The sequence below is a fragment of the Arvicola amphibius genome, chromosome 3, assembly GCF_903992535.2.
Source record: "Arvicola amphibius chromosome 3, mArvAmp1.2, whole genome shotgun sequence".
Lineage (NCBI taxonomy): Eukaryota > Metazoa > Chordata > Mammalia > Rodentia > Cricetidae > Arvicola > Arvicola amphibius.
Window position 1 is genome coordinate 70,892,613 of NC_052049.1, and position 24,027 is coordinate 70,916,639.

The 24,027-nt window shown below is 40.4% G+C and overlaps 1 protein-coding gene across 1 annotated transcript in view; it reads right to left on the reverse strand.

Annotated features, from left to right (window-relative positions):
• Ell2 (elongation factor for RNA polymerase II 2) overlaps positions 1–24,027 on the reverse strand; it is a 64,428-nt gene that overhangs the window by 34,845 nt on the left and 5,556 nt on the right. Inside the window, exon 2 of the mRNA XM_038322443.1 lies at positions 11,613–11,660. Within this exon, the coding sequence (XP_038178371.1) occupies positions 11,613–11,660 (48 nt within the window). The remainder of the gene's footprint in view (positions 1–11,612; positions 11,661–24,027) is intronic.

Genomic DNA, 24,027 nt, shown 5'->3' on the forward strand with positions numbered 1-24,027 from the left:
CCTCTAGACAGTGGCAGACTTCTAGCTGGGTGTGGCAGTACCACCCAGCACGTAATTACTCCAGGACAACAGAGTTGTATGAAGTAGTAAATCATTTTACCTCTTCATCAATAGCCAATAACTCACCCAATTCCTACAGTGTGCAGCCATGTGGGGAGGGGAGGAGATCCCTACCTTTCTAAGTTTGTAATGTTCCTTTATAGGAGACAGCCATCAAAAGGAGAGTGTAGAAACCCAAGCATGTTAAATTATTAAGACTATAAACAATGGTATGCAGAAATGTCCAAATAGCAAACTATGTAAACGGTTACATAAGCACTATAATTATTTTTACAATTACTGAAATAAGGTAATTATCTCAAAGAGTCTCTTACATTATGAACATAAAGACTATCTCCACTGTTTGGAGGAACATGCAGAATATAAAATTGAAAAGAATTCAAAACCACCCCTTCTGGTATTATCAGATGGGGATTGACAAACATCTGGTAATACTTCATAGCATCTAAACACGCTACAGTATTTATCATATGGCAGATCACACTGTCAGTTTTCAAAAAACTCTTTTAAAAAAGATTTATCTTATTTGTATTCATATGTATGTGCCTACAAAACCTAGAAGAGGATATTGGATCTCTTAGAGATAAAGGTAGCCACGAGCCATCATCTGTCATGGGTGCCGAGAACTAAACTCAGGTCCTCTGTGCACCACTAACCACTGAGCTGTCTCTTCAGCCTAGCTTTTAGTTTTTAAACATTATCAAATGATTACTTTGCAAAAAAAAAACAAAAAACCCCAAAACAAAAAACAAACAAACAAACGAACAAACAAAAAACAAGCCTGCATTCAATATTGGCCAGGGAAGCGCCTCCTGAAAGCACTCAGAAAAGCTGTGGGCCCAGAACCCAGCACCCTTCCAGGGAGTCACTGAAAACCATTCATATTTTTTGATCTAATGTGTTCCACATCTCTGAATCTACCCTAAGGAAACAGACATGAAAATAAAATGAATGCCCAAGGATGTTCCTTATACTTATAGTCGAAGTAATCAAAGAATAGTTAAATGGGTGATAGTATATTCATATAATAAAAGGTTAGGCAGCTATTTCAATGTAACCTTTACTATAGAAAAATGCTCCTAATATAGCTTTAAAAAATAGAATATTTTAAAAGTAATCAATAAATATACTGCCTATGAAAATTTAAAATTTTGTTTACTAGATTTTTTTGTGTGTTTTGTTTTTAAGATAAGGTCTCATGTAGCTCAGTCTAGTCTCAAACTTACTATGTAGGTGAGGTTGGTCATGAACTCCAGATCTTCCTGCCACCAACCCCAAGTTCTAGGATTACATACAGACATCCACCACCATATCCAGATGGCTCTGCAACTTTTAAAATTGTGTATGTGAGAATAGGAAAAAAAAGACTGGAAGAAATCCAAGCTAATTTCTTTGACTCTTGTCTCACCCTTCTTCTTGTCTATACTTTACACAATTCTAACACGTCCATTCACTTTCTTTCTCAAACAGAAACAATAAAGGATGAATAAAAATAAATTAGATTCTAGATCATCACTATGAAATTTGCCCTTCATGACTCAATCAGCTTAAATATTTTGAAAGCTGCATTAAAAAAAAAGGTGTCTTTAACTATAAAATGCTGTTTCTCTAACATCAACCTTGGACTTCCAAGTCTGTTTTCTTCAAGTTCCCTGAGGAAGACACAGAGGCACTACCTTCCCTGAAAACAGGAAACAAAACTGCAAGCATCCCAAGAACTGTTTTTCTACAGCCAAATAAAGAACTTTCAGACAGCTGTGGCAAAGCAAGTCAGCACATGCTCACTGTCAGATGGAAATGGAACCTCCCTTGATAATCTTTGAAGATAGATATTAGCGAGTTACCAACAGAGAAAACCAAAAGTATCTACCTGAGTTGTACAGATGTGCCCACTATTGGTTAGTCAAGTTACTACGTTCATAATGTGGCTACGATTTCTGTTTCCATTCTGATATATCCCCAACAAAACACTGAATGACTATGCAGGACTATCATTTTTTGGAATATTTCAGAGACTGTTCTTCTTTCAGGGGGCGTATGGAGCAGGTCAATTTAACTCTTAATCACTTTCTACTGAATTGAGTTTGATAGCCTAACTCTGCTAGCACACCCTCTCTGCAAATCTAACCAATGCTGCAGTTTATTCTCTAATCTGTCTTTTCTAGGCTGAACACCCCACCCCTCGGTGGCCCTCACAATACCACTGCCCCAGCCTTAACTCAGAAGGCACACACCTCTCCTCCCACACCTTTGATAAGGCTAGCAACTCGACCTGGAAAGAGAACAGAAAGGAGTCGTTCTTCACTGATAGATGACAAAGCAGCTCTGCGAGCAACCGAGGAGCACAGTCAGCTGTGTCTTACAACAGTCAGTCCTCAAGGCTGCCTTCTCCATCCTCCTTGGCAGCTTCTATTTTTTTAAACCTTTATTATTCAGCCTTTTACTTAGATTTTCATATTAAGCCTGACATCTCAGAAAATTTCATTTGTGTTTGTTTATGATACAGTTAACAAAATTTTGAGGCCATCTATTGAAATATGTTCTGGTTTTCTTTTTCACTTAACTTATGAAGATAACAAATTACATTTAAGTTAGTAATACTAAGAGCAAACTTTAATTTACATATTTAATTCTACAGCAATCTGGGTCTCCTCTGAGGCTCTGCCTGCCTTTCCCTACCAAAGGTAACCAGTACTGAGCCTTCTGCAGTTATCACTGTGTTTGCTTTTTAATACTTTTATCGTAAGAAAACCACGTGATATACCTTTTGCCTGAATGGTTACTCAAGACTATACTCGTTAGATATAAATGACATTACCCTACGTGCTCTTCTGCTCTCTTGACAATTTCACTGCCATGTTGCAGAGCTACAATGGTGCACCTAACTGTTGTGTATTCTAACACTGAGTTAGTACACACCCTAGTCTGTTGCTGTTCTTAGTAGTGATGCTCACTGAAGGAAAGGCATGTTCTTCACAGCTGAAAAAGTCTGTAAGTGCAGCTTCATTTCAGAACCCTCTTTCTAAATCCACTTCTTTTTACTAGAAAAAAGGTAGCTTGGAGTTGCCTTTTGTAAACCCTTTTGGTACAAATTTCTGGTGCTGATGGCAACCAGACAGCTCCATTTTGGCAGAAGGCTGGCAGAGTTATGGGAGAGCTGCCAGAAACAGCTTCTGCACAGCATGACCCATGCTCTTGTCTCATCCACTTCAATTTTGAGTAAGACTTCTCCACCCAACTGAATACTCAAGCAATAAACACGGAGCTATCCTTGACTTTCTCCTCTCCACCGTTCCCATTTACCTCTTCTCTCATCAGCCAAATCCTGGTAATCTTGTCAAGCAGCTATTGGCAAAGCATGCTGAAATGCAATCTGACCCCGTGATTCTTAGACTAAAACTTAAAAAACAGATGATGGTCTCCTGCAGGGTTTGACAACCACTGAGTGTAACCTCCTAGAAGGCAATGACATTAGTTCAGTGGACTGGGACTGAGAGTCTGTTTTTATTTATTTATTTAGTGTGTGGGTATTCTGTTTATATGTATGCCTGTGTACCACATGTGTGCCTGATGCCTGCAGAAGAGGGCATTGCAGCCCTTGGAACTGGTGTCAGAGATGGTTGTCAGCCCCAGGTGGATGCCAGGAACTCTGCAAGAGCAGAGTTAGCTCCTAGCTAATGTGCCATCTCTCTAGCTCCACCCTCCTTAGAAGAACCCTCTTTTTGTTTACTTATAGGATGTTTTTTAAATGAGAGAGAATATAATAAAAAAATGAACAATGCAGGTGAAGTTAGGATAAAATAAATCCCATGCACTGGAACTTTTGTTTTGGCTTCATGAATGTGCACATCCATGTGTGTTAAGACCTCAACGTAACTGTTTTGTCTTGGAGCATGGTCGTGTGTGTGTGTGTGTGTGTGTGTGTGTGATGTATGATTGCTTATATGCCCTATATATGATATTTGACTGTGGGGCCAGGTCTACATGGGTATCTTCCTCTATCACTTTCATTTTTTCTCTTCTTCTTCCTCCTCCTCCTCCTCCTCTCTCTCTCTCTTTTTTTTTTTTGTGACAGCATCTCTCACTGAGCGACGTTTGCTGGACACGGAGAGCCCAGATCCTCATACATCCCTCCTTCTAGGGATAGGGTCACAGATGTACACTGCCACACCTGTATTTTATGTGTCTGAGATCTGGTTTTAGGTCTCAGTCTTGCAAAGCACAGACTTCACCCATGCAGACTGTTTAATATTAATGTGAATAATTTGTAAGTATGTTCGAAAGGTAATCATCTGCAGATATAGCTTCCTCCCCGCAGAAATCGATGAGAGTTATAAATCATCTCCTTAGCAAAGTCTATATATTGGCATACATATATATTTTTATAGTGAATCCTGCTATCATAAGAAAACTGGAGGAATGGTTTTCAAAGTCCAGATTTGCAGACCTCACCATAGACGTCCAAAGAGATTGACAGACAAGTAGCACTGGTCTCCACGAAAGGGGCGACACCTGCCACACCTGTTTCCACTTTGCTCATGCTGTGAAAGCTCAAGTCCTCTCACCAGTCAATTCCTGGTGGCCCTTTGAACTCAGTTCCAAAAACGTTTCTCTGATGTCTTCCTGACCACCACTCTGCTCCTTAACAGCTGGAGAGCGGTCAAAGAATGTGTGTGCGTGAATGTGAGAATAAACTTAAAAATATATTGAACACTTATCACAGAAAGATAGGGGTGAGACCAGACGCCTACACCTGAAGGCTGCCTCCTCCACCAGCTAATGGAACACCAAGTACCACCTGTTGGCACTTCAGTACTATCAACTTTGAAGCAACAGTTCATATATCAGAAAGAGAGAGTGTGTCCATAGCACTGCTGTAGCAATTAGACAAGAATAATATTTGTAAAGTGCTTAGCAGTAATAAAAAAATTATCAAGATATTTCTTCTCTAGTTTTAGTAACAATGAGGAAGACACCCCAAAGATGAAATCTCACTCATCAGCTTAGATACTTGCACTGCATTGTTAGCAGGAACCCAATCTAACAGGAGTCAGATCTGATGGAGAACTGCATACTTTGAGGGGTCCCCAAACCGTGACAAGATAAGCATGGAGCTCCCACTGGTAATGAGATGCATTCTAGTTCAAAAGACTTACGTGTGAAAACGGAAAGCGCACACACACCATAGCCAAAGCCCAGCTTTCTTTAATGTGAAAAATGTTGTCTGAAGTAAGATTTGGGGCACTACAGTTTTATTTTTATTTTCCTGGATTAATTTTTCTTCAAATACAGTTCTTAAAATCTTGTCATAAATGCACACTGGGCATAGAAAGAGGCCCAAACTGCTATTTCAATACTGCTAATGGTTCCGATTTAATTAACTGTATATAGGGCCACCAGAGCCACTGAAGCACAAAATTATTCTTTCCAAGCTTTAATAACTGAGTGTTATCTAAATGATAGTATCTGAAAAAGAGATGACTCAATTTCATAAATGTTAGTGTTTAATGGGAAACAAGACAAAAACCTCAATGCTATCAATGACAATTCTGTCAGCAAAGAATGTATTCCATGTCAGCTAGGAGTGAAAGCCGGCACCTGAAGGTCCCATTTGCTCGTTTGTTCTGTCTCCACTGGGGCCTGCATGGTGCTGAGAGAAGTCTGGAATTGTTGATTTATAGTATCTGTGACCCTTCAGATCAGTGAAGAACAGAGTGGGGTAAGCACTCTTCTCCACACTTGTGCTTTGGGGACCTATCTTACTGTACCCCTTACTGAGGTCTCTGCAAAGCTACAGTCAGAAAACACTGTCAGATAGTTCCAAGGCCCTGAAAACACAGACAGTCATCTTCCCACTTTCCGCCATTCTGAACTCCTGGCACTCTCTTTGTGTCTCACATGCCTACAACAGCAGCCACACTACTGCTATGAAGATACTGAATTTAGCTTACTGCCTCTGCTCATTTAGAAAGCCCAGAGGCTAGTCCTTATCCAGAAAGAAAAGCAGAGACGAGTGGCAACATAAAATTAGAGAAGCTGGTTAATTTACAATAGCTTCAAACTATGATTTCATTCATTGGAGATAATGAGTGTCTAGGGGCAGCTCATATTCTTAGCTAAAATGAGATTTTTTAAAAAAATGTTTGTGTGCGTATATAAGTTAAATAATTAACTAACCTTAAATACTTACCATGTAAATTGTAATTCAATATAAATATTAAAATAAATGTCTCTATTCATAAATCACTATAAAATTCAAAATTTTAAAAAAATACCAGTTAAACAATACCATTTGAGGGGAATATAACTTTAAGGGTCCTCTAGTACCAGTCACGCCCATGGACAAGAGTATCAGGTCCTCAGCAGCAGCTTTTGGGCAGAATGACTAGACACCAGAAACAGCAGGGGGAAAGAAAGCATATCATCTAAGAGGAATGGCAGTGCTGGGGATTTATTTTTGTCTTTGCTGCTTGTTCCAAGCTGATAGTTATCTTTGCTTTCCAGGTACCAAGTCGGGAAGGGAAGGGCTTTCTGCGGGAAGCATATTCAGGGTGGGTTGAAATTGCCTACTAATTTCAAATGCTGTATAATTTAGTCTTTTAGACCCAATCTTCTCCCCAGGCCCTACAAAGTAAAATAAATAATTAGCATAGTATTTCTAAATGTTATGCTAAATTCAGAGCTTAAAATTTTTTTTTTTTTTTAAAACAAAATCCAAACCTCTGTGCTTTGGAGGTAATGACTCTACTGTAGGAATTCATAGCACTATTCAAGCATTTTTAACGTCACCAGTTAAACCCATTTAGGAGGTCACATTGTGCCTTTTTGGGAGGCATACATTTAGAACTTGTTTGGCTGGCTTGTTCTGTCTTGAAAAAGTGTTTGTGTGACTGTGCTTCCTTCAGTTTACAAAATACATAGTATATAGAAAATGTTTTTTTTTTTTTTTAAATCTTCAACAGTTTTAAGACAGTTTCTAAAAATTGCATATGCAAAACTACTATCAGTTACAGCCTCTGGAACTGGTCAGGCAGAAAGTAAGCAACTAAACAGGCCTGTTAGCAATCTCAGGATAAATAACTGAGTCAGAATGGATTCCTCAATCTCATACCCTAACAGTGTTAATATGATTTCTCATTTTCATGGGGCAATCACTCCCTGGATATCAGTCCTTGGAGTCACAAGCAAATCAATTGCAATGGCACCACCTGCCAGCAAATGTGGCTTTTATTTGCTACTGAAAATCTTGCTATTTCAGATTTTACCTCAATTATCACATCTCTCACATCTATTTATGTGTGTAAAATGTTGTGTGACTACACAGTTCTTAATCAGGCTTTTAGAATAGAATATACATCTATTGCCAAGATAGAACGTTCCTTTTTCTTTTCTTTCTTAAATACAGTGCCTTGATGAGTAGCTCATGTGGGTCTTGAACTCTAAATTTTCCTGCCTCAGAATCTCAAATGCTGGCATTGCAGGTATATAGGATCATGTATAGCTAATATATACCATTTCTGAACCCACAAAAACCTTTGTTTAAAATGTTGATTCACAGCGGTCAGAAACAAAGCCTTGTTATTGACGGTCTCTACAGAATAGTTCTCTCTATAGAAGTGCTGTGTGAGGGTTCTGGCTAAATCCTTTCTTTACAACTAATCCTTTCCTAAATGTTAGTCCACACGTGTTTGTCAGCTACAATTCTCTAAGAGCAAGACCATGTTTTACCTAGCTCTATATTCCTTCACACTAATCCAAAGCTTGGGCATGCTTTATGTTTTTGAAGTCAAAGCCAGGATCTCAAGGTCCAGGCTAGCCTGGGAAGTCTGGGGAGACCTCACAAAACAAAAGGATAAGCTGAGCAGATGGCTGACTGCCTGTAACTCCAGCACTGAATGGTAAGGAGAGGTAGGAGGACTCTAAGTTCAAGGTCAGTTTGACCTACACTGAAAGTTCCAGGTTAGCCTGGGCAACACAAAGAGGCCACATATGAGAAACCCAAACCCAAACAAACAAAACAAAAAACACCATAAAACCAAGAAGCAGGCAGAGTAACAACTTACCCTACTAACTGTCAACTGGGTACTAGTTTGTTAAATAAGTGCTAGCTGTCAATTTTCTAAACAGGTGACTGCATTAAACCCTGACTGAACTTCCCAGAAACACTCTTTTGGAGGTCTCCAATGCAGCGGGAAGAGTTTGTCACCTGAGGTATAGCTGACCCCCACTAACTGTGTTCTTAGAAATGTCCAATCCCCATAACCTTATCCAGGTTGGTTTTCCCACTTCACTGGAATAGATGTCCTTGAAAAAGTCACCTGCTTCACTTGCAGTGTTTACGGGAAGAGAGAAGAGTGCTGCTTTCAGTAAGCTTACTTGACTTTTGGAGATGCAGCTTTTGGAAACTGATACACTGTGTTGTCATTCTCCTCTGAATCCTCTAATCTCAAGTAACCTTAAATTACAAGTAGGTATTCCAGGTATGGATTAGACCCATGAAGGAAACTCGCTGACCCACACTTGAAAAAAAAAATGAGGATATTTTTCGTTGATGGAATTCAGTTCCTAACATTCATAAACTTAGATCAGAACCAACTACTCCCCTATAGAAAACATCCTCAGCTGAGCATCTAATGTCCTGTGTGCCCTTCCCCTCCATGGAAGTCCCATAGAGATGACTCTGAAAGACACAGCCTTCATGTTCTGCTATGAAAGCTACTGCCCCGCTATAAGAGGTGAAACCCAAGTAATCAATGACTCTTACGATCCCACCCTCTAACAACATACTGCCAACTTTAATGTTTCAGTCTGTATTTATGTAGAAGTCAACATCAACCTAACAGAACATGTTCAAACAAATGGAAAAGCAAATACGCTTAAAAGCAAATCTGCCAAGACCAAAATTCTGACCTTCTATAGACATTACCAAAGTGGGGAAGATCCTATAATTAGCAATGAGGAATAGCATATTCATGCAAACTCAGTATGAATTTCATCAGGCGAACAGGAACTATCTGTAACACAATACGTTCACCTTTAAAAGGGTACTGAACAATGTTTCAGTACACTGCAAATTTGCTTACAGGTGGCACGATCGTGGCAGTTAAGGCGCATTTCCAATCACACTTGATGGAAAACAACACCACCTCTCACTAAGGAATAGTATCTTTTGTGGGAATTCTAAATTTAAACCTTTCAATTTAAAACCCTAAATATTTTCCACACAGGAAAAGTCTGTAAGCATACTTCTGAAGGGTTTTAAAAGCAATCAGCACAGGCGATGTTAAATTATCAGGACTCTAAAGAAAAACAGAGGAGCACTGTATAGAAGACCCTCACAGTTATGGCTCTGCTTATTCCCTGTGGGCTGTGCCAACCCACTCTCTCCCCTGTAATGAGTCTTTGTTTTTACTAAGTCCCAAAGGGCTGGGGAGAGCTCTGCAAAGGGAAGGGGGAAGGGCAAATGGAATGCAGCTGCAGGCTCTAAAACAATGCTGAGTCCATAATTTTGTTCCCAGGAGAATAATAAAAGGGACAGGGTGTTGATGGGATACAGAGAGCGAGCAAGGTGGAGCCAAACATGCCACCCTCAGTCTACAGTGTGTTCGAGCTCCTTCACTACCCAAAGATAATCTGAACTGAAAGCTTATCTGTTAATCTGTCATTGTACAACTAAATTAACATTGGTGGCAAACTATATTCAGGCAAGGGACACAGTGGTAGAAGCAAGATAAGTAGTGGAGAGAGGGCTGGACACATGGGCTCGAGGATAGTTGTGCAGAGAGGTAAGGTATTTGGAAAAGAAAGCCCAATGTCTGTCTCTTCTGTAAGCTGCCTACTTTGTGGTACCCAGGACCCTTTAGAGTAAGTAAGAGGTAGACTGTAGAAACCCATGCCTCTGTGAAGACAGCATGTCTGAATTGGAACCAGAGTCTGGTAGACCCAAGGATCTATTCCCTATCATTTAGCCTTTGTCTAACTTGGTGCCTCCTAAGAAAATGTCCTTTACTTGCATTTTCTTAGTCTGAGATTTCAATTGAGTTAAAGAGAAAATTAGGAAAAGCGGCAGAGGAAAAGCGGCAGTCGACGAGAGCAGTGGCCCTGCCAGCTCTGAGCAGCACAGCTCAGACTGCACCTGATGTGCTGCTGTTCTTCCCTTTCCTGGGAAGCCAGAGCTCTTCAGGCTCTATGACTCAGGCTTGCCAGGGAGCTTTCCTTCAAATATTACTGATGCCATTAAAATCTGCAGGGAACTGCAGAAGCCTTAAAGAAACCACTGACCCAGCACCTCAAGTACAGCATCAATATGCTTGTTTCAATTAGGGCCCATCCATGAACACTTAGTTACTGAGGAGGAAGAAAGGACTTCATTGTAAAGCTGTCATATAGAAGCAAAGCTGACACCCATACAAACATCTCCTTCAAGTAAGCAGTATACAAAAGACTCAGTAGTACACTGAATGTATAATTAATCTGGTTCTAAAGATTTTCAAATTATAAGGTTTGCAAAGACTGCATTTATTCACATAGGCACAATTTCATATTTCTGATATTACAAAAAGTCACAAGTATGTAATTTACAGTGATCAAGCTTTAACCCTCCTCCTTGAGCTTGCCTTTTCTCTAGAGGCCCTAAAATCCGCTACTAGGTAATCCAAATGACCATGCTATATATAGCTAGCATATAGGAATAGAAACTTCTTAATTCAAGCCAGGAAACAAAATAAACACCTATTTAGTTTGTTAATGTTAACTATCAATAGCAACAATTAAAAAGTAATACTGGGGCTGAAGAGATGGCTCAGCAGTAAAGAGCACTTGCTGCTTCTGAAAAGAACCCGGGTTCCATTCAAGGCACCTACTGGTGGCTCACAACCATTTGTAACTACAGCCATTTTCTTCTCACCCCCGAGTGCACCACGAATGCATGTGATGCACATATATAAACACAAGCAAACATTCATACACGTAAAATAAAGTAACAAATCTAAAAAACATAAAAAGTAGCACTAACACTTTACCTATAAAGCTAACTATCCACTAAAAACACAAAATTCATAGGTCCACTTAATTAAAAGTTATATATTATGCTTATTGGTTTTGATTCATACCACCTCCAAGCTAACCCCAAGAGTAGGATAAGACAGACATACAAAACTGCCTATATTAGCAAAGCTCATTCTCTACATATACATTTTTCGTACTGTGTCAAATTAAAAGATTAAGCACATAGCTAAATTTTATTAATATGAACAACTGTAGTACTAACTTGCATAGAATTGTTTAGTTGTGGTAAATACAATATATTTCCATAAAGCCATGATGTTTAATCTTCAGTGAAAAGGTTCAAATGCAAGAAACCCTATAACTGGCCCTGAATTGTGTTTTCCATAAAGATAATCCAAGTACCTTAAACATGACAGAAGATCTCACTTAGTCATGAAGCTTACAAAATATGTAACCTATTATACAGAGAGTAAAATGAAAGGAAAATTTTAAAGCTTTAGGTATGTCAGACAATTAGATTGTTTTCCTAAATTGATAGTACTCACCCCTTGGAGCCCCTGGAACTGAATTGAAGGTCGAAAAGGAATTAAATTCTACAAAAAAAAAAAAGAAACAGATAAACTTTAGTTACTATGACAAAGAACTAAATAATTAAACCTAAAATCTATGTGTTTTCTTCGTCTCACAATATGAAAGAAAACAGTTTCATTACATGCTGACTTCAACATGCAGTCACATTAAAAAGTGTTGATGAGCTGCTTACATATGTATGGTTAACACAACCAAAGAGTAGATTTGGGCAGTGTATGATCATGACTGCAAACTGACCAACATGAGCTGCAGAAAAATACACGAATTCAGGCTTTCAAAATAATTCATAGTTCCCTTTTTAGGAGTGGGAAAAGGGAAAGAAAAATTTGAGGAACTTTGAAAAAAAAAACCACTTAACAGAATGCCACACATTTAAATTTTTTAATATCTAGGAATCAACAGTAGTTCTGCATCCCCCTCTCCATAGCCTGTGACTAGTTTACACTTAAGAGTAAAAAAGGCTGCCAGTTCACTGATAGAACCCTTACTAGGAGAGTATAATTTCTTGTAGCATTTTATCACTGAGCTGTGCATTGGAGGGAAAGCTAAATTGGCAAATATTAGCCACATTTCCAGGGGTTCCCCAGTCTATGATCCAAGGGAAGGCTTTCAGAATTATTAAGAGAGTCACGGGGAAATTATAGACTTGAACAGTATTTACTAGGAACACATCAGCTTGTGAAATACCTCTCATTAACTCACATTTAAACCCAATGAACAAAAATAAAAGTAGTATCTGTCTCATTTCTGCCTGAACTAAAAAGAGAAGCCTCGTGTGGCCCTAACTTCTATTCTTCCCAAACACCTTTGCAGATTTGCGCTTATCAGGCTTAAAACAGAGTAAAGAGGGTAGGAAGAATGCATTTTCTATCGGCATGGGAATAACTAAACATGAAATAAGGTGGTGTTATTATTTATAAAAAGAAAACAGATAATGTCCCCGGGAAGCATCACAGCAGGCACTGGTATTTCGGGTCTACCCCCAGAAGGCAATATTTAACTTCAGACTTAGGGAAAGGATGATAATGCTCTTATGACAAGTTTACTCTTGGTGTAAGAAAAGAAAGTTCTTTAAAAATTAAAGATTAAAAAGGTAGTTGTGTATTTGGAAAAAAGCACAATCAATGGTGACTCATTCTAATTCAGAGGCTCTCCTGAAAACAGCAAAGTATGGGTTACTTTGCTTCCAGGAAAATCTCACACCAAACTATCTTCTACGGCTAACCTTCCTCTTCCTGAAGTAAATCAGCCATGAGCGCAGATTTAGGGTTGCCTTCCAGAGCATGTTCCCAAGTTCTCAGCATTTCTGTCAGTCCTGGACTCCCCTGATTACAGTACTGAGACTCCCGTGGAGGCGGCTCAGAGCCGGTCCACTCCGACTCACATGCAGCAGCTGAAATTCTCCATCAAGTTTACTAACTGTTCTGTGCCATTTAAAAGCAAACTCTTTTCAAAACTTCTCTGCACGTTCCCTCTTCCTTGTGCTAAGAGATACCAGCCTTTATTTCAAAAGCCAGAACCTGCCCTTTCCTCATTCTAGATCAGCCCCACCCTGTAGGCCTGCTATACTGGTGTGATGACAACTGGATCTCTTTTCCATTCTTCAGCTGTCTTCCCCGAAGACGGCTGCTTATTACTGCCTACAGGACAGTCATTAGAGACCTGTGGCAGCAAGCATTCACCGACTGACAAGCACTAACATAACTCCCTGACCAACCTGGCAACCTTCCGACTTGTCTGGCAATGGCTTCTTGGCTCTTCAGGCTCACAGCCCCAGAATTAACTTACAGTTCTTCTCACTCTCCCACATCATATTCTGTTAGTCAATTACTTGCCATTAGAATCACAGAATTCCAAATACAGAAGACTTAGAAGTTACAGTTGATATTCTCTCCTCCATCCCTGGTCCGTGTGTTCCATTAATAACTAAGCTGATAACAGAAACTAGGGACTTAGCTTCTTATTTCATCCTACTTTTCTCATACACATGTGTGTCCTACACACACATCTGCTGTGGGAGATGTGAGAGCACGGGGACCCAACTCTCCAGGAGTTCACAGTTTTGGAGGGAAAATCCTGAGAATGATCAAACACTAGGTTAAGTTTACCAGGAAACAAAGTAAGAATTCCAAGGAAGTAGAGCCTGTGACTTAGAACGGACACCTGAGAGGCTGATTAGGAAAGACAAGCTCAAGGGCAAGAGTATCTTCAGAAAAACGATGAGTAGATCTGCCGCAGAGAGCTTTGAGACACTGGAGACAAAATGAAGGACAGAAACTGGAGCCAAACAGAAACTTTGACTCCTGCCTAAGCTCTCCTGCCCTGGATATGTCTTTGTTTTTAGTTTCTGTCTGCCACAGAATAGGTAAGACAATTTAAATTTCAGATTTCAAGGTCTCTGCTCAAAAAAATGTATTGCCCTGCTAAATAACCTTCCTCCAACCTTCCTCCTTACTTTTCCACCAATGATGTCTAAGCCTGTCTTCAAGGTGATAACAATTAGAGGCTTATACTTTTCTGAGTAAGAAAGTGATCTGAAAAGAAGGAAGGAAGGAAATTGTTGAAAGAAGTATTTTTTAAAAAAGGAAGGAAGCTTTTAAAACATAGGAAGAAAGATGGATTAGGGTAGGGGAAGCCTGGGAAAATGGCTTTGAAAATAGCCCCAATGGGATGCTTTAGAATACTCTGAAAGTGGTGATAAAGGACTCAGTCAGTCTGACTTGCATTTGAAGCCAACAGGATATGGTGAACCCACAGACATTCCCAGGGGGAATGATAAGGTAGATGTGTTGATAGTCTGAGTATCAGTCAGCAGAGAAAAATGGTATTAAGGTGGCTCCAGGGCTAGCAGTCATCCACAACAGTTGGTCTGCCCTAGAGTCCCTCAAATTAAGCTTTTAGTCTCCTTTGGCAGTTCATGGTCCATTTCAGGTATGTATCACCTGGCAACCAAATAAAGGCCTTCTTCTCTACCTCTAAGTACTCACTCAGATGGCTAGCCCGCCCCCTCAGACACCACTCTCAGCATACCTCCCATAGCCTAAAGTGGTTCTTCCCTACTGTCTGCCAAAGCAAAGTGAACTTTACAGACATACACATACTTATTAACATGAACATTCCAAACTATCCGTAATTGAAGTTCTAAAAGTAAATGCTGCTTGGCTGGTTGTGGTGGCACACACCTTTAATCCCAGCAGAAGCAGGCAGATCTCTATGTTCAAGGCCAGCATGGTCCACAAAGGGAGTTAGTTCCAGGACAGCCAGAACTACACACAGAGGAACTGTCTCAAAAAACAAAAGCTGTTCTAAGCAGTTATTTCAAACATGCTAGTTCTTTGTCCACGTGGACTTTTATTGTTTGTTTTGTCTAGTTACTAGTAAAAGGGCGATGTTCAGGGCTGGGAAGAAGGCTCAGTGGGTAAAGTGTTTACTGTGCATACATACATGAGGGCCTGGATTCAGACACTGTACAACCACAGAAAAGCTAGGCATAGTCATGTGTGCCTGTAATCCCAGTACTGGGCTTGGAGACAGCTGATCCCAGGGCCTGACTGGCTAATCTGATTAACTGCAACACCAAGCTCCAGGTTCAGTGAGCACTTCTGCCTCAAAATAAAAAATAAAACAGAAAAGTAACTAAGGAAGACATCTGATGTTAAACTCTGGTCTTACACACCTACATGGGAGAGCTGTGTGGGTGAGTGCACATACACACATGAAAAGAAGTAATGCTCAAATCACTGCATATTTAAAATATAAAGCCAGAAGGTGGTGGTGTAGCCACACACACCTTTAATCCCAGCCCTTGGGAGGCAGAGGCAGGTGGATCACTGAGTTTGAGGCCAGTCTGGTCTACACAGTGAGTTCTAGAACAGCCAGGGTTATACAGAGAAATACTGTCTCTAAATAATAAATAAATAAAATATGTGTCTGAAGTAATAAATAAAATATAAAATATAAGCCAATTTTAAAAGATATTTCTAGGTGGCCCAATATGACACAGCATGCATTACAATAATTCTTAACTCACTCCATACATTCCTGTTTGGTCTCAAACCCCGGACAAAGGGCTGAAGTGCCTATTTATCCTCCAAACATCCCTCAGACTCCACTAGTTACAAGGTCCTCCTAGCGGGCATACCCCCACCCCCATCCTGAACTCTCTAGCCCAGAGACAGGGCTGCTCCTCCACATATTCCAATCATTTTGCTTGCCCTCTCTTTGTACCTTTGGACCTCCAGGCTGCTGCACCTGGGTCCCCTGCCCCCACAAGGCTCAGGGTCACGTCATGTCCACTCTGGACTCTCCCAGGGTCCCTGCCTCTGGCCATGCTCTCCCATATGTTTATAATAAACTTTCTCCTCCACAATACCTAGTTGCAGTCATGTTTGCTCCTTTTTTCTTTTTCATTCAATTCCCATTTAGGAATGGGTTTTGATGGAGCTTCATTCTTTGTTGTTTGGCTTTTATCAAATGTTTGCAGCAAGTGGTACTTCTGAAAAAACTAGGGCAGTGGTTCTCAATCTTCCTAATGCTGTGACCCTTTAATAAAGTTTCTTAAAATTGTCGAGATCCCCCAACCACAATCTTACTTTCATTGCTATTTCATAGCTATAATTTTGCTGTTATGAGTTGTAATGTAAATATTTTTGGAGCTAGAAGTGTGAAAAGGGGTTGAGAACCACAGCTCTAGGGCTTAACTGAGCATCATCTGAGCAATAAGAAAGACATTAATCTGATGTCTACATCCAGCCAAGAAGCACCAGGGCAGATTGGAAACAGCAAGAAAAGCTACTTTGACATTATTTAGTCAAAAGATTTTTTTTAATCACTTAGAAGTTTCACTGAATTTATCCTTTAAGTCAACCCTGTACACAGTTTACAAAAGAGACTCAAGTACAGAAAAGAAATAGAGCTGGGAGGTGTTGGTGCACACCTTTAATTCCAGCACTCGGGAGACAGAGGCAGCCTGGTCTACAAGAGCTAGTTCCAGGATGTAGTGAGGAGCTGTGGGCAGGCCTGCTTTTCATCCCGCCCGGCTCCAGCATGGCTAACTTAAAACCCGAAATAACAACACAAAAATAGTATTCATTTAAACCCTGCTTGACCCATTAGTTTCAGCCTCTTATTAGTTGATTCTCACATCTTGCTTTACTAACCCATATTTAGTAATGTGTGTAGCACCACAAGGTGGTATCTTACCGGGAAGGATTCAGCATGTCTGACCTGGTGGCTGGCTCCATGGCATTTGTCACAGAGAGGAGAGGCATGACGACTGCCCAAGGCATCTGCCTCACTCCCAGCATTCTGTTCTGTTTACTCCACCCACCTAAGGGCTGGCCTATCAAATGGGCCAAGGCAGTTTCTTTATTAACCAATGAAATCAACTTAAACAGAAGACCCTCCCACATCACCAGGACAGGCTCCAAAGCTACAGAGAAACCCGGTCTTCAAAAAACAAAATAAAACAAAACAGATAATAAAATAATAAAAAAAAGATAGACCCCAGCTTCTGGGTCATGACCTCTCATATGGGATGGTGTAATTGAATGTGGGGGAGGGATACAAAAATCTGCAATAGTAAAAGGTTTCTGAATGTTCAGTGATAAAATTATTTTCAGTTACGAAAATCAAACTCATATTGCATTGGAACACATGACTGCATGGTAACCTTGGCTCTGAACACAAGGCAGATATATTTACGGGCACTGTGCATGCTGTCACTTCACACAATGTCAATGGACAACACCTGAAACATCTCAGCTCATATTCAAAACTGCTGTATGCTAAGAACTGTAGTGCTTTTAGTGTATACTACAGCAAAAAAGTTTTCTGCTCTTACTGATGGAAATGTTTAGTTACAGACCACGGAGACACTTGATTTGGGACTAGGGTAGGATTTCCAACAATTTCTAAGACTGCCTTAACATACCCTTATCATTTTTTACTATGTGCTCTTGGCACTGACAGTCTTAAAATATAAATACTGACCAACTTTGGACAACTCTGAAGATGTCTACATCCTGCAGTATCAAAGATCCTGCTAAGATTTTAATTCTTTGTGTAAAAACAAGATACCCAATCATACATTAATAAAAATAAATGATTGTTTTAATAAATGGTAAAATTATATGTATACAAAAGAATTGTCTTAAAACAAAATGTAGATTTGTGTATAATGTATCATCAATGTTTGATTAAATAGCTATTTTCATATTTAAATACTAGGGGCATATAAAAAGTTTTTTGACAAAGACGTCAAGAGTAGAGAAAGTTTAAGAAACCTGGTGTGGATAGGGAACTCTTCCTGTTTACCGTTTTAGGTTAGTGTTGCAACAAGATCTATAATATATATGTATATATGTCCACATATTTCCAAGTACTCAAAATACATCAGAGCCATAACATAATTATATAATTTACTACACAATTATACTAAGTGACACCTGGTTTCTGACATGACCTGCAGTGACAGACAGAAGCAAAGTTCAGGTTCCTTAGGAGTTGAATAAAAACGTCACACTCTTCTCTGCCTCAAACCTTTCACACCAGTGTCATAAATCCAATCTACTATTTTCTCATGAGTCAATCTAACCTCAGATGGAAGAGAAACCCTCTTTTTACAGATTTGAAAAAACAAGACTATGCAGCATTTTAAGTAGTAATTTCTTTTTAGCTATTAAGCTAAATTACAAAAAAAGAGTAAAATAACCAAAACAGAAGTAAGACAAAAAAACCCACCCAAATCTGCATAATGCAGTCCTTGTTTTGAAATAGAGCTTTTGAAATACTTAATGCAGACCTAATTTAAAAAATATGTCGTCCTAAATCTTAAGATTTTAAACAGCTCTTAAGTAAACATGGAAGACAAGGGTCTGAGCTGAAAAACCAGCCAAAATGTTACTGTGACCCAGACTTCAACAATACTTGAAGCATAATCCCATCTCATTTCCCCTCAGGAACCCAATGTTGGCTTTATAATTGTATAATAAGCTTAATGCCAAATATAACTTGTCTCCAAGAATCATGATTGCTGGAATAGAAGTAGTGAAATAGAACAAGGTTAAAGATCTGTAGCAGCTAAGTCACAATGAGGAGCTGAACCTGGGAAGATTTATGATCATATTGAATGTTTTTTTTTTCTTTCTCATGGTTTATTTTTTTTTATATTTAAAAATTTCCATCTCCTTCCCTCCTCCTCCCCCTCCCTCCACTCCTCCTCCCCCTTCCCGCCCCTCCTTCTCCCCCTTCCCTCCCCTTCCCTCCACCCATACCTCCCCTCCCTCCCTCTCAAGGCCAAGGAGCCATCAGGGTTCCCCACTCTATGCTAAGTCCAAGGTCCTCCCAACTCCCCCCAGGTCCAGGAAGGTGATCGACCAAGCTGAGAAGGCTCCCACAGAGCCCGTCCATGCAGAAGAATCAGAGCCCAGAGCCATTGTCCTTTGCTTCTCAGTCAGCCCCCGCTGTTGGCCACATTCAGAGAGACGGGTTTGGTCGCATGATCCATCAGTCCCATTCCAACTGGAGTTGGTGATCTCCCATTAGTTCTGTCCCACCGTCTCCATGAGAGAACGCACCCCTCACGTTCCTGACTTTCTCCCTCATGTTCTCGCTCCTTCTGCTCCTCATCAGGACCTTGGGAGCTCAGTCCAGTGCTCCAATGTGGGGCTCAGTCACCTTCCCCATCTGTCGCCAGCTGGAGGTTCCCTCACGGTCCTGACTTTCTTTCTCATGTTCTCCCTCCTTCTGCTCCTCATCAGGACCTTGGGAGCTCAGTCCAGTGCTCCAATGTGGGGCAATTCCACTATTGGGAATCTACCCAAGAGATGCCCAATCATACAACAAAAGCATATGCTTATCTATGTTCATAGCAGCATTATTTGTAATAGCCAGATCCTGGAAACAACCTAGATGCCCTTCAGTGGAAGAATGGATGAAGAAACTGTGGAATATATACATGCTAGAATACTACTCAGCGGTAAAAAACAATGACATCTTGAATTTTGCAGGCAAATGGATGGAAATAGAAAACACTATTCTGAGTGAGGTAACCCAGACCCAAAAAGATGAACATGGGATGTACTCACTCATAATCGGTTTCTAGCCATAATTAAAGGACATTGAGCCTATAAATTTGGGATCCTTGAGAAGATAATAAGAAGGTGAACTCCCAAAAAAAGATATAGTAATCCTCCTGGATATTGGAAGTAGACACGATCGCCAGGCAAAATTGGGAACTTGAGGGTTGGGCGAGACTGGGCCAAGGGAAGATGGGGAGAGAAAAATGTGAAGGGGAGAATGGGGGGAGCTCGGAGGAATGGGATGCTCGGCATATTGAATGTTTTAAAGACCATGCTGGGGCTGGGTCCAACAGGCCATGGGGAGAAGAGTGGGGATGCAAAAACCAGCTGCTGGTCCAGGAATGTGGTCCTAAGGAGCAGTGATGGGCCTAGGACTGGAATGGTGGGAATGGCTGCAGTCATAGATCAAACGTACCAAAAAAAGAGGAGACAAAGAAAAAGCTATGAGTCAAGTTCCAGACAACTGGAAAATGTGGTCATTAATGATACGGGGCTCCTTCAAGTGGTACCAGATCAAGAAGTGAAATCAAGCCAGAGGGAAGGTGGGGAGTGGTGAAAAAAATCACTAAAACTAATTATGTGAGTGTGCGAGCTGTCAAGGAGAACTATATTTGATTACAAATTTGAGGTGCCTATTAAATGTTGACAATTAAAAAAACAGTTGAGTAGCACTTTCTTGCTTTTAAGGTTTTTTTCTTTCTTGATTTTTGAAGACAGGTTCTCAACAATGTCTTGGGACTATGTAAACCAGGCTGGTCTCAAACTCAGATCTGCCTGTCTCTGCCTTCTGAGTGCTGTAACACCATGTGTGGCCAATAAAGTTTTTTGTTGTTATTTTTGTTGTCATAGTTTTAAGCTAGGGAACTTGCAATGCAGACAAAGTTGGAGTCAAGCTTGTGCTGATCCTCCTGCCTCTCTTCTTGTGTGTTGGAATTACAGCCATAAGCCACCACACCCACCTTAAAAAGGTGTGATCTGGAGATAAACATTTGCAATTCATTGGTATAGAGCTGATGTTTAAATGCTCAGAACCAGACAGACTCACCTAGAGAGAGTGAATAGGCAGGAGAGCTGGGACTGAGATGATATGCAGGGATGATCTAAGCAGAGAATGCTCAGCAGAGGACAGAGGGAGGGAAATCCTGCGACTCTTACAGACATATGGTCGGCTGAATGGAATGCCTATCTTCCTAGACTGCCTTGATCGTGGGAAGACAGGGATGGAGATGTTTGGCACTTGGACACCTGGTCAGGGACACTTTCAAGGGTGTGGTAAAGACAGCAGGCTCAGCAGGTGACAAGTGAAGACCCCACTCATCTCCACACACATACTTTCTCCCTTTTGGTAGTTTCCCTTTAACACAGACGTGCATGTGTGCATGTGCATTTACACATGTTCACTTACTTCTATGAAATGGCAACCACTTTAGTGATGGCAAGGGCTATCCGTGTCCTGCTTAGTTTCATATCTTCAGTAACTCGCCCCGTGTCTAGGCAAGTCAGACGTGAATAAAAACATTTGCAGAATGAAAATATACATTTGGTAGTTGTAACTGTTGTTCCTATCTCTTCATCTTTTATTACTATTTTATTATTTTTATTAATTTTATTTATAATTAAATATAATTAATATTTTATTATTATTTTATGAAAAATCCAACTGAGTTTTTATGACACAGATATCTTTCCTGATCCCTCGAGGTAGCATGGATTCTTACATGGAACCAGAAACAATGACACTATTACCTAGAGAGATACACACAAGCTAGTGAGATGGGCCATTGGGTAAAGGTAATTGCCACTAAGCCTGACAACCTAGATTTGATCCCTAGGACTCTTATAGTCAAGGAGAGAACTGACTCACAAAAGGTATCCCACGATCTAAGTGTGCCCTGTGATACTCATATCCACACATAAATATACAGCAAAATACAACAAATAATAGATATAATAAAAATTTAAAGATATGCTAACAGTTAAATAACCAGATAAACATTAAATAAATAGATATAATATTTAAAGACATGCTAACAGTACCCACATAAACATAAACGTCTCTAAGCCAGTGGTTTCCAACTAGAACCTAACTGGAACTGGACCGAGCCGGCCTTGACTCCTGCCCGCCTCTGCCGCCAGGGTGCTGGGATTAAAGGTGTGTACCACCACACCCAGCTTCTCACATTTATTTTTAAATATAGAATATCTAGTCAACTAATGTTTTAATTACTAAACAGAAGACGGATGAATTTTCACAAAAATGGTACTTTACTGCCTTAGCTCCCCTACCTCCCTACCACCTCCAACTCAGGCTCCATTTTTCTTTTTTCTTTTTTTTTTTTTTTGACTTTCCCCTTTTAGGCACTTGACTATTAGCAATGCTAAAGAAATTCCAACTTGCTCTTCTGCATTGAAAATCTTTTTAAGGTCTAGTGATTCCGTTCCTCTCTAGTAAACACCATTAGACCAATATATGTGGCCTCGTAGAGACTCCACAATCATCTCTGGCTTGGACTCCATACTGCTTCCTTCCAGGCTCACATTACAGTCATTCTGAACGCCAAACCCAGCATTTTAAAGGCCCTTAAATCTCCACTCAGTCTCCCCATAGCATGAAGAACAAAGTCCTAACTACTCAGTAAGGTGATCAGTCTGCTCCAACCTGCTGGTGTGCCCTTAACCCAGCTGGTTTTTCCTCCCTCCCTCTGGCAATTCACCGAAGCTGCTCCAGCTTTTCTACCAGGGCTCCTTTTCTACCACTGTTCCTTATTTACCTATGACGCTTGGTCTCGTGGAGATGTGGTCCCCGAGACCAGTTTCTAGTTACTCAAAATCTTAATGCTCAAGTCCTTTAACACCCAAGGCTTTTATTTCTAAACTAACAACAAAAAGACTGTGGGAAACAGAGAAATCCATGCTAGTCTAATGATGTAATTACTATGAAAGCAGTAGCCAAATGCCCGAGGAACAGAGGTCAATGCAAGGTGCTGATCTGACTCATGAGTTTTTAAGCAGCATGTAGAATAGTACGATCTTCCATGTCTTCTGTTACACTGTCACAGCAATTTGAGAGAGGCTTGGATGATGATGGCAAAGTACTAGTGTAAACTCTTAAACCAGTGCTTTCTGTACTCACAAGGGCCCTAACACCACAGCAGGAGCTAACTACAGATGGTAGAAATTTAGGAAAGAAGAAAGGGCATTTTTTAAAAAGGTGAAAAACATGAATAAGGCAAAGACAGAAAAAGGAGTTCTGTCCGGTGACCTGACTTGCATTATGCTATGTCATCTAGCTTTAATTTGGCAGTAGAAACATAGTCATTAATTTATTATATTATCTTCCAGACTGGCTTTTCTACATTTCTGCTTAGGTCACAGGAAATGTTCTACACAGCTGTGTGGCGTGTAAGAGAGTCAAATTTGGGGATATATTACATGCTTTTTCTCTGTATCATAAAAGCAGAAATACCCATCATACCATATTTTAGAGCTATCTTCTCAAACATTCCATATATGTTTAGCCCAAAATGGCTGGATGATGGTGCCAACTCCAGAGTCTTATGGTAAAGAGACTGTTCACTGCAAATTTTCAAACGTGACCTAGCCTGACTTCCTGTGGCCCTATCACCAGCTGCCTGACAAGCATGACAGCACAGCCTCTGTAATCTTCCCTGAGTGGGAAAGGAGCAAAGGGAAGGAAGGCTGAACCTCGGGACTCTCCGTGGTAAGTCTCCCTGGAAGCCACTCCAATAATTCTACACTCCTTTTAAATTCTTTTCTTGACCATGTTCCAAGCCTTCACATACGATCTTTTTCTCTCCTCCTAATCTGGGTGCCCTGGTTCCTTGGCTACTACTTTTGTTCAGGGCGGAGCACTCTCCTTCCACTGAATTAACCGAGCATTTGAATAAACTTTTCAAGTAGTACAGAACTGGAGCACACAGTTGTCTTTCTTTGATTAGAAACTGAGAGCATGTGAAGATCGAGTCCTGACTTAAGAGGGTCTGAAACCTCATGGTTAACTCAGTAAACACCATCTGGCAACACTGGCAATGCTGTGGCAGCTGGCGAAGAATATCTTCAGGATTTACAAAGTAGACGGCTGAAAATACATAGACATAATTATTTGGGAGCAAGGAGGAGAAAACATGGGACAATCACTTTCTGTGTGTGATGATTACTTTTATTTTTTGCACCTTGGTGTTTTGCCTGCATGTGTGTCTATGTGAGGCTGTCCAACCCTCTGCCACTGGAGTTACACAGTTGTGAGCTGCCATGTGTGTGCTGGGAA